The 10,996-nt window shown below is 56.1% G+C and overlaps 1 protein-coding gene across 2 annotated transcripts in view; it reads left to right on the forward strand.

Annotated features, from left to right (window-relative positions):
- Positions 1–10,996, forward strand: part of CSGALNACT1 (chondroitin sulfate N-acetylgalactosaminyltransferase 1) — a 175,122-nt gene that overhangs the window by 160,903 nt on the left and 3,223 nt on the right. For both annotated transcript variants that reach the window (NM_001102116.2, XM_024986276.2), the window contains 3 exon segments: positions 2,216–2,394; positions 3,233–3,327; positions 10,410–10,491. In NM_001102116.2, the coding sequence (NP_001095586.1) occupies positions 2,216–2,394; positions 3,233–3,327; positions 10,410–10,491 (356 nt within the window).

Below are 10,996 nucleotides of genomic sequence, written 5' to 3' on the forward strand. Positions count from 1 at the left end.
GCGTCCTGAGAGGCTGGCTCAGATGAACAGGTGGAGAGTCACGCATCTCTCAAGGGTAGAACCGCCCTGGAAAGTGACCAGGTAGGGCAGGGGGAGGTGGGCTGCAGAAACCTCCGGTGGGGTGGGAGGATGGTGAAGGGCTGCATGTCAGCTGGATGTCTTCTCTGGGGACAAGGAGGCCGAACCATGCCTTTTGGGGGAAGCTTTGGGACGCAACCTCAAGGCGCGCCTCAGGAAATAGGATCCGGGGCCACCTGCCCGGGGAGAAGAGTCGAGATGGAGTTCAGAAAGAGGAGATTCCCCCTCACGTAGAGCGAATCAGCCAGCAGTGGAATCTTAGCTTGTGAAGGGCCTGAACGCATCCATGAGGCTTAGCAGCCAGAAGTGAAATGACTGCCCGGGTAACGCGGGGCGGGGCTGGACTGGAGTGGTTCGTCTGTGGACACGTTTAGTCGCCAGCACCTGCTGAGCACCCAGTGGGGCTGGGCGGCTCCAGAGCCTGGCCCAAGGCTCCAGACTCGCCCTGCGGTGCTCCACCAGCCACTGGACCTCCTGCCATGTCTGGCCTCAGACTCGGACAAGGTTGGGCCCAGGTTTCCAGGATAAAAAATGAGCAAGCTCATGCCCAGGTCTAAAGGGAGGTGACAGATCAGGAAAAGGTAGCAGAGCTAGCTCCGCTGATTAAGCTGCATGTGTGAAGCTCATGGCTCTGCATTTGTGTTGACCTTCACCCAAGACAGTTTCAGACTTCAGACAGTGGGTATGGGTTATTGAGGAGCCTTCCCTGGTGGCTCAGATGGTAAAGAATCCACCTGCAATGCAGGAGATGCAGGTTCGATCCCTGGGTCGGGAAGACCCCCTGGAGAAGGGAATGGCAACCCACTCCAGTATTCTTGCCTGGAGAATCCCACGGACAGAGGAGCCTGGCAGGCTACAGTCCACGGGGTCGCAAGAGTTGGACATGATTTAGTGACTCAACCATCACCACATGGGTTTTTGAACCTCTTTTGAGGCAACGAGATTAGAGAGAACTTGGGGGGTGGGATAGGCTGGGTTGGGGGAGGGTTCAGAGCCAGGAGCAAGGAAGCCATCAGGCAGGAGAGGTACATGCAGCCAGCAGGAGGGGGTGCTGGCTGGATGCAAGGCCTGTACAGGTGGACTTGGGCGCTCCAGTAGGACCAGAGTGGGTGTCTGGTTCTCTCTGGGAGAAGCAGCCCCATCCCACTCGGTACTGGATGAATTCCTGGAATTTTGTTCAAGCCATGCCCCATTTCAGAAGGTTCTGGGCAGGAACAGCCAAGTGAAGAAACACCTGGACTCCCTTACCCAGCCCTGTGCTGGTAACAGACTGGCTGATGCTTACCCAGTGCTTTATGCTCTTGGCAATGCTTGCCTCACTGGTAACTCTGAGCAGTTAAGGAAGGTGTCGTTATTTCCGTTTTGCAGGTGAGGCAACCGAGGCTCCAGGAGATTTATGGGCTTACTTAGATCACAGCCTTAATGCACAGGAGAGCCAGGCCCCAGATGCCCCAACCTTCTGAATCCCAGTGGTGTGTCCTTGGCATGTTTGGCCGCTTCACCTATGGGTGGGAAAGGGGGTCCAGGTGTAAGTGTCTGGGGATAGACCCAGACCGTCCTGCTGGCCGCCTGGACTTCAGCGCTGACGAGGAGCTGCTTGGTGGGGCCGTGGCAGCGTGGCTATGTTTCTTTGGCCAGCGGTTTCAGTTTCATTGGCTCCAGGGCCATGGGGTTGTCCCAGGTTCTGTTGCCTGGTCTTCTCTGGCTCGTGTTCTCTCCCTCACATTAGCCTTGACAGTTGTTTTCAATATGGGAAGAAACAAGAAATAAATTGGTACTTATACTGGCTCAGACAGTAAAGAATCTGCCTGCAACTCAGGAGACCTACGTTTCATCCCTGGGTTGCAAACATCCCCTGGAAAAGGGACAAGCTACCCACTCCAGTATTCTTGCCTGGAGAATTCCATGGACAGAGGAGCCTGGCAGGCTACAGTCCAGGGGGTCGCAAGGAGTTGAACATGACTGAGCGTCAAAACACGTCCAGACTTCACTAGATATTTTCATGTCCTTAATCCCAGCGCCCTCAGGTCGCAGAGGACACGTGGCAGGATGCCGTGGGCCTTGGCTGTGCATTTTCCAGGGAGTTCTGTCCTGAGAGCCTGGGCCCCTGAGTGACCGTGTCTGGTCTCCCTTTCAGAGCCGCCAACTTCAGGAACTTCACCTTCATCCAGCTGAGCGGAGAGTTCTCTCGGGGGAAGGGGCTGGACGTGGGCGCCCGCTCCTGGAAGGGCAGCAACGTGCTGCTCTTCTTCTGCGACGTGGACATCTACTTCACCTCCGAGTTCCTCAACACCTGCAGGCTGAACGCGCAGCCAGGTGGGCTCCCCTCCCGGGCACCCTTCTCGGCACAGCTCGCTCTGATCACCAGCTCCACATCAGCCTTCAGCCTCCCAGTGACGGAGGCAGGGGAGCTGTCTCATTGATTCCTCCTTTGGTGTCGCGCTGGGGGCCTGTTGGCTACCGTAGCTCCAGGCTCTCAGTCCCAAAGGCGTGTCCATAACCCCTTTTCTGTTCTCTCCTGGGAGGTCAGCTTCAGGGGATAACCAGGAGCAAGTGTGGTGGGGAGGACATGGGCTGAAACCACAGGGAGGGCGTGTCTGTGCGCAGCCCCCAGGGCAGGAGGGGCCCCGAGCAGAAAGAACCCACGACCCAAAAACTGTTCTCAAAGCCTGGGAGTCAGTGGCAAGGCTGACACTCAACTGCTAGCCACTGGAATGGCTGTGTTGGTTGTTAAAAAACCTGAAATGCTTCTGTGTCAGTGGATAAAGAGCAGCCACCCTGGGCTCCCTGAGTCTGTTCCTGCTGCCTGAGGTCACCCTGGCCAACTGCCCCGAGAGCCAGTAGTTAAAGGGTTAAGATCTGGCTGGGCAGGGGGCATTGAGACCCTTGTTCACACCCATTCCCACTGGTGGTGTCCAATGCTAGAGCCACTGGCCATCAGCCCTTGGAGCATCACCCCCATTCTGGGAAGTCAGGAATCCAAGTCTGTCCGTCTGGTCTACCTGCTGCAGTTCTAAGATCTGTCAGGGTCTAGTGAAGAGAAACAGGGACGTGCATGCAGACGCCAGGGGTGTGTCCGAGGGTTGAATATAAGTGAATAAGCCTAATAGCTCTATCTGTCCCTTTAAGCGAATGTTTGTTTTCTGATGTGCAGGGAAGAAGGTGTTTTATCCCGTCCTTTTCAGTCAGTACAATCCAGGCATAATATACGGCCATCACGATGCAATCCCTGCTTTGGAGCGGCAGCTGGTGAGTGCTCCCCTTGGGGCCTGGGTGGGGGGTGCTCTGTTTCATGGCTGTCGTTCCCAGGGGCACCTGGCCACGAGTGGAGGTGAGTGGAAAGCTGAGGGTTGCTTCCTTAAGTAATTTGTAAGTTTGGCAGATTTTCTGGCCTTTCCTCCAGCACCTCATCCATTAAAAAGTACTTGCAGTATTTAAAAGTGGGAAGTAAACAGGAGCAATACCTTACAGAAAGGTAGTTTCACACCTTTATAGCTTTCTTCTGGCATTTTGGAAACCAGTATCATTGTATTATGGATGAAGCACATTTTCCTTTATTATTGCAAAGCGCTGCGAGGTAAGAAAGCTGAGATTCAGGCTCCGATTGGACAGGCAGAAGATGAAAGTTAGAAAGAGGTGGCTGACCCCCCGGGCACACAGTGAGTTAGGGACGCGGGGCCAGATCACTGCTTCCACTTACCGTTCCATTGGCATCGGAAGTGTCACCAGCCAGGTGGCTTTCACAGGAGTGTGGGAGGGACTCTGTGCTGAGATCCTGGTGCACAGGTGATGGTAGACACAGCACCCAGGCACTCCTTAAGCTGAGATGTCTTCGTTGGTCCTTTAAGCAGAGAAACAGTGTAGGTTTCAGAAAGATGGGTGAAGGCAGCAGAGGGTCCCCGTGTCGCTGGAAGGCACGCCTCCCAGGGTTGTTGTCACCCGGCTGCCATCGTCTGCAGAGACCAGGGGGCTTGTCTAAAGCCGATGCCGGCTCAGGCTGCGGGCGGGGGCCACTGCCTTGAGAGCCCTGTCTCTTGTGGAGGTAAAGCCGCGTCCTGTCGCCTCTCAACGCTGGAGAACAGAAGCTTCCCTGTGACCCTGAGAAGTGCTGGACTCCCCAGTGCTTTCCTGCAGCGGGAATGGAAGCTGATTTCATTGAACACGTGTTCTAAGAAATTCTTTAGGAGGGCCAATTCTGTGTTGAAGCTTCCAGATGTAGGAAAACCTGTTCTCTCCCATCCCTGCCACCCCCCCAACCCCGCATCCTGGGTCCCCTTCCTGTTCTTCTCTGGCAGCTGATATATAATGACCTTTTCCAGAAAGTTCCAGCTTGGGCTGCTGCAGGCTGGACAAGGGTGATTCTGCACCCTGCCCCAGTTGGAGCCTGACCATCATCCTCTCTTCCCCCAGGGAAGTTTGAATATCGCAGCTTCTTTGTCCGACTCTGCGTGCTGTGTATATATGCAGGTGCTTTGCACATCAACACTGTGAGAGCTCTTCACTCCCCAAGAACCAAGTTTACCTACTTAGGGGTGATAACCGCCCCTGTTGAGACAGAGAAATTTCACACTTCCTTTCCATAGAGTTCTTAGCTTCTCATAGGGCTCCAGTGGGAATCGAATTCCAGGTTTATTTTCTTTCAACCGTTCAGTATTAGTTCCTCTGATTTTAAACAAAGTACTGCTTTGCATTTGATGTTGAATGGGCTTCATGGTTCAGCTTCAAATCAAGGCCTTACTCGCTTGAAGGGAATTCATTTCATTGAACAGTTTAAAAGTTTCATCCTTTTGTTGCTGTTCCTGTAGGGAAGCCGGAGAATCTGGTCAAACCAGTTTCTCGGATCCTCAGGATAAGTGGTCAGGTCAGAAGCAGAACTCAGATTGCTGTGTCCACAGCTCCGAGGCCTCTGAGCTCTCCTGCAACCTTGACCACTCACATCCAAGTCCACCTGAGACCTTCACTCTTTCTCCTAGACTCAGCCTGGGTCACACAGCCAGCTAGAGCTCAGGTCAATACCGGGATTCACTTACCTAGTGTGATGGAAACAGTTTTGCTTGAGATCTAGGTGAGAACCGAAATAGAAGGGAAATGTCAGAGGAGAACATCCAACCCCAGAAGTTAATATGGTGGAGAGAGGACGTGTGGGTGCAGAGAGCGGGTAAAATAAAAGGTGGTGATTGGAGGTGGGCGAATTAGGAAAGACTTCCTGCCAGGGGTTCATTTTGGCTCAGTCTTGAAACATCCGACACATACTTATTAATAAATCCTCGAGAGCCTTCACTGGAACACGTCAGTATCAAGGGGAAGGCAAAGCTCAGATGCAGAACTCGGCTGTGACAGGTGACGGCCACGTCCAGACAAGAGGCAGGCTTTGCCGGCAGCCCTGCTGATGTGACTTGGGTACCACTTATCACTTCTGGCTGTTGCCTCTGACATTGGATGACATTTGATAACATTTGCCTGCAGACAAAGGCGAGAAACCAAATTTAAGGGGACTTCTTTTGTGTCCAGGTTACTTCTTTCTGTACGTTTGAGTACAGTTAGTAATCAGTATTAAGTGAAATCACGGGATTTCATACTATTGTTTGACCTATTGAATTTTAAACCAGAGATGAGCCTTGCTGATGCTCTAGTGTAGAAACAGCCTTCCAAGAAAGGAATAACTCTAATTTAAATAATTGCTAATTTCAGACATCCCCTTTCCTGGTTTGAGCCTTGTCAGTTCCTGCTGAGGCCCCAGGCAAGAAGCTGTCAGAAATCCTCTCTCCTTACACTCCAGTCTCTCTGTCACCTTAGGCCAGAGATGCGATTCCAAAACACAGATTAATTCTATTAAAAAAAAGAAATCTTTGAGGACTTTGCTGATGGTCCGGTGGTTAAGGTTCTGCGCTTCCAATGCAGGGGACACGGGTTCGATCCCTGGTCAGGGAACTAAAATCCCACAGCCCATGTGGTATGCTCCAAATGAAGTGTTCAGAGCCCCATCTGTGAAGGGAGAAGGAGCTGCCTGTCTTCCAGACGTCAGTCCTCCCACGGGGCCTGGTTTGGGCGCCCTCTGACGTCTCGAAACAGAGCTGAGGAGAGAGTTCCTTGCTGGTCCTGGCCACACCAGCACAGCCCTGACCCCTGATTCCTTTGGGGGTGAACTGCCCTCCACAGTCTGACCCTCAGACTGATCACAGAGGAGTTGTCTGCAGACCCTGGCACCCGGGTGTGACCCGCTGCTCTGCCAGGCGGGCAGCCCTGCCCGGGGTCTCCCAAGCTGCCCGCCCCGCCCCCCCGCCCAGGGCCATCTCCTCTCCAGCACTGAGGCCACGATGCCTGGCTGCTCCCTCTGCCACGTGGCCCTGCCCCCCACTGTCTGACGAGTGGTCAGCATGCACCTAGTGTGCAGGCCCGGCCTCAGCTCTCTCTGCTTAGACCCTTCTCTCTCCTTTTGTCCAAAGAGGAGTTTGCCACTGGCCCACTGCTCTGCCAGGCGGGCAGCCCTGTCCGGGGTCTCCCGAGCTGCCTGCCCCCGCCCCCCAGGGCCATCTCTCCAGCACTGAGGCCACGATGCCTGGTGTGCAGGCCCGGCCTCAGCTGTCTCTGCTTAGACCCTTCTCTCTCCTTTCGTCCAAAGAGGACGTTGTCACTGGCCCAACTTTCAGTTTAAACTTCTAAGAACTGATAACTGGGCCCGGGTCATCCTTTGGTCTGTTTTTCTTTGTTCCACTAGCAGACTCTCCCTGAGAACCGAGAGTCCCACTAACGCATGCTGTGTCCGTGGCCTTGGGGCAGCTGGCATTCTCTGCCTGCGTGGTCCTGTGAAAAGGACTGTCCCGCTCACATCACAGGGAGAACCTTGCAGCTCAGGGCTGGGTGCCACTTGTTCAGAAGTCTCCATGCTGGGGCACAGGTTGGGGACTCCCTCCTACTGCAGGATGAGGGGCAGCCTGGCCCCGGGACCCGCAGACCAGGGTGTCTGCTGCTCACTGCGTGATGCCTGGCCCGGGGCAGGCCCTTCCCGGAAGGTGTTTATGGAGCATCCCAGGACGTCAGCGGAGCACTGGCCAGGAGAGAGGCAGGCCTGCAGACCCCGGGCCTGTGGGGTTTCCGGTGACGTGAGGCCGGCCAGATGCAGCAGCCTTGGGTCTGGGAAGCCTGTCTCTGACGTAGAGGAAATATTCTGCCTGAGTATTTGTAGTTGTTTACCTTCTGACCGAGCATGCTTCCTGCGTGACTGTGGGGAGCCGCCTTCCTGCATCTGTGGGGAGAGGCTGATTTGTGCTTGGCATTCGGTCCTGATCGGAAGTCATCACTCCCGTCGCATGACCACCATCCTGCGGGGTGTGGCTGGCACGGGCAGTGCCTGCTGGGCTCGGGGCGTGGAGACGGGGCTGGCGGAGGGGCAGGCGGCCTTGTGACAAGCAGGGCACCGGAAACGGGTGCCATCCCGGCCGGGCGATGCTCCCCTTACGGCATCACCGTCGTCTGCAGTCTCCTCCTCCTCTGACGTGGTGGACATCGCCCGTGTGTGGCGCTCTGCCCCATCCGGGAGCCGGGGGCAGAGGTTCTAAGAAGTCGAGCCATCTGTTCTGAGCCTAGGAAGGCGGAAGCCTTTCTATCTGTGGGTCCAGATCTCACAGTTCTGGGGATCTCCTCGGTGGATGCCTAGGCCTTGGGCTGAGCTCCTCGCGGCTAAGCATTCCCTACCGGAGCTGTGCCTGTCTCCGGCGGCCGGGCGCTCTCCTTCTCTGGCGGAGGAGTGACTGAGGGCCGGCGCCTGTGCACTGTGTTCGGGGGGCTGCAGGTCTAGCCGTGAAGGAGACCCGGAGCCTGTGTTTGCCAGTGGTGGTGGGTGGGTGTGGACGGCAGACCGAAACAGCCCATCAGCAGGAGCGCTTCCGGGAGCCATGGTGTTTCAGGGAAAATGTAAACTGGCCCATGGGACTCCAGGTGGGAGCTGACGCTGGCGGGGGGTCAGCGTGACCGCTCTCAGCAGAGTCCCCGTGGTGGGCGACCCTGGCTGGATGGTGTCCAGCGGGTGTCCAGCCTTTGGAGGCCTGTGAACCTGGCACATTCACGGGGACCCAAGACGGGCAGGGCAGGCAGGAGCAGATCACCCGGGGCCTCTGTGGGCCCTGGAGTTCCCCACAGGTTTTATTCTGATGGCCTCGGGGCGGCGGGAGCTAACCCACTACAGGGCTTGGATGGGGCCGGGCTGTGGTCTGACGCACACTCGAGGCCCCTCAGGCTCCAGTTGAAGGGTGTGGACTCGGCCAGCGTGCCCGTCTGTACGGGCATGTCTGTACACCCTCAGCGTGCCCGTCTGTACGGGCCCATCTGTACGCCCTCAGCGTACCCCGACGGTACCTGCTGAGGGCACCACCAGGTCCATCCCCACGAAGGGCTGAATGTCCACATGCGCTTCCGATACCAGCTTTCCGTGGCCTGTGGGCTTCAGAGCCCGTGTTGAGAAGTGTGTGTGTCCTCATTCCCCGCCCACAGGTCACCTTCCTCTGTCCCACTGTCCCCAGGTGAGGGTCACACCTTGCCGGGCTCTGCATCCACTCAGTGGGTCCTGGCTGGCCACCTCCGTAATCCCGCTTTCTTCCCCAGCACTGGCCCTTGTTTTCCCCACTTGGGGCTTTCTCTCAAATTCCAGGGAGGCCTCCGCCACACGTTTGAAGTTGGGGTGCTGGGGCGACTCTCTCACTGCGTTTTTACCCAGGTCTTGTCCCCACCGCCAGAAAGGACAGGAGCCATCAGCTTCGGGAGAAACAGTGTCCCTGCCACCGCCGGGGGGGAGCAGAAGCCATTTCTAAAAAGGGACGCGGTGGAGATTTTCCTAGGCTTTCCTGCCCTGTGAACTCTCTCCAGCTGATACTAATAAATTATTATTGTTGCTGGGGGCTTATTCTGCAGCGGGCCTTTGTTCTGGAGTCGAGCTGGGAGGACACAGGCCCCCTCCTGGCCCTCCTTCTCCTTGGTCTGGTTCATGCCAGGTGGAGTGCCGATGACCTCTGTGTGTTTAGGTTGCAGTGGAATAAGGTGGTCTCGTTGGTTACAGAGTAAAGGGAATGTTAGGTCCATCACAGCTTCTGCAGGCCATTTGTTGAGTGTAGTCTAGCCTGTGCAGTGGATAGAGTGAAGCTCCCCTGGTGGCTCAACAGTACGGAATCCGTCTGCAATGCAGGAGTCCCAGGACAAGTGTGTTTGATCCTGGGTTTGGAAGGTCCCCTGGAGGGGCATCACAACCCACTCCAGTATTCTTCTGGAGAATCCCATGGACAGAGGAGCCTGGTGGGCTACAGTCCATGGGGTCACAAAGAGTGGCACACGACTGAAGCAAGGATGCTCACCCACGAATAGAGTGAGCCCTCAGGAATGTGGGCGCAGTAGGGAGTGAGTGTTTAGGTGCTGGGCTGGACGAGCCCTCGGGGCGACTTGGCTCAACCTCCTGATTAAAGAAGAGGAAACAGAGGGACGGGGGACCTGCCTGAGGTAGACGTGCTGGCCGGCGGGCTTGTGGGTCAGGACGTGTTGTTTCCAGTTAGCGGGGACCCAGGCCTGGCGTCCCAGGTGGAGACTGCAGACAGGAGGGGACCCTGCTGGGGGGCCTCCTTTCCTCCCAGCACCTACGTGAGTTTCCAGAATGAATCTGGGAAAATAACCAATACTGTCACAAATCTGTTTGCAGGTTTACTGCAGCCGCACATATATAAATAACAAAAAACACCTTTGAAGTCTTGCTGCTCCAACAAGTATGTTGGAAATGGACTTTTGAAGTGAGACATGCACAGGTCCTGGCCCGGCTTTTTACAGCTGCATCCTCACCCAGAGGGGACCACCCCCAACTATTCAGACTGGGAGAGCAGATGGTACTAAAGCAGTCCATGGATGAGTGGACAGAGCGTGTCCCCAGGACCTGGCCTCACCACGTCCTCATCCTGGGCCAGCACTGCTGACTCGGGCTTTCTTTTCATCCCCTGAGGGGTCCTGTTCGCGCCCTGGGCCAGGATGGCTGAGTTCCAGGTCCTTCTCTCTCCTTCTTTCAAACGTCCCCAGCCCGGTGTTGGGCTGGACACACAAATGGCTTTTCCATGGTGCTGCCCCAAACCGGCCTTCCCCACTGGTCTCTGTGTGTATGTGTGTGTGTGTGTGGAAGCCTACATCTAGAAACACCCCAGCGAGAGGTGCCATAAGTCACCGGGCCTGTTGAGGACAGAGGGGGATGTTGCTGTGCCTGATCGTCCACGCCCCAACCAGGGGGTGACTGTGTCAGCGGCTCCCCCTGCCCCCATGTCCACTCCATCTCCCTCCGTCCAGTGATGGCACTCTCCCTGCAGGTCATAAAGAAGGAGACTGGATTCTGGAGAGATTTCGGGTTCGGGATGACGTGCCAGTACCAGTCCGACTTCATCAACATAGGTGAGCCCAGAGCCCATTCCCTGATGGAGACTGTGCGGGTCCCTAAGAAGGCCACTCCCTGGGAGGTCGCTGCATAAACGTGGCTCCAGACCAAGTCACTCAGGGCTTGGCCCTGCACCTCTGCACAGAGCATCCTCCACAGGGAGGGGATCCCCTGGACGGAAGGGCTGGGAGGGTCCCAGTTTCTCTGTGCTGAACCTGTGAAAATCCTAGACATCACTTCAGGTCCCCAGTGTGCAGGCACTGTCAACATGCACACGGGCACACGGGCACACATATGTACACCAATACACCGATGCCTACACGCATGTGCATGCACGCACACACACACATCTAGAACCCAGAGGGGAAAGGTTGTAGATTGGAGGCCAAGTCTCAGAGAGGCAGAGGGACCTCACAGCTAGAGAGCCCTGAGGGTCTCCTGTCCCCTGGGAGACAGCACATCACTCCCCAGGGCAGCACCCACTCTCCAGCCTCTAGAGGGAATGGCGTGGATTGTACACGA

Source organism: Bos taurus, chromosome 27, assembly GCF_002263795.3.
Source record: "Bos taurus isolate L1 Dominette 01449 registration number 42190680 breed Hereford chromosome 27, ARS-UCD2.0, whole genome shotgun sequence".
Taxonomy (NCBI): Eukaryota; Metazoa; Chordata; class Mammalia; order Artiodactyla; family Bovidae; genus Bos; species Bos taurus.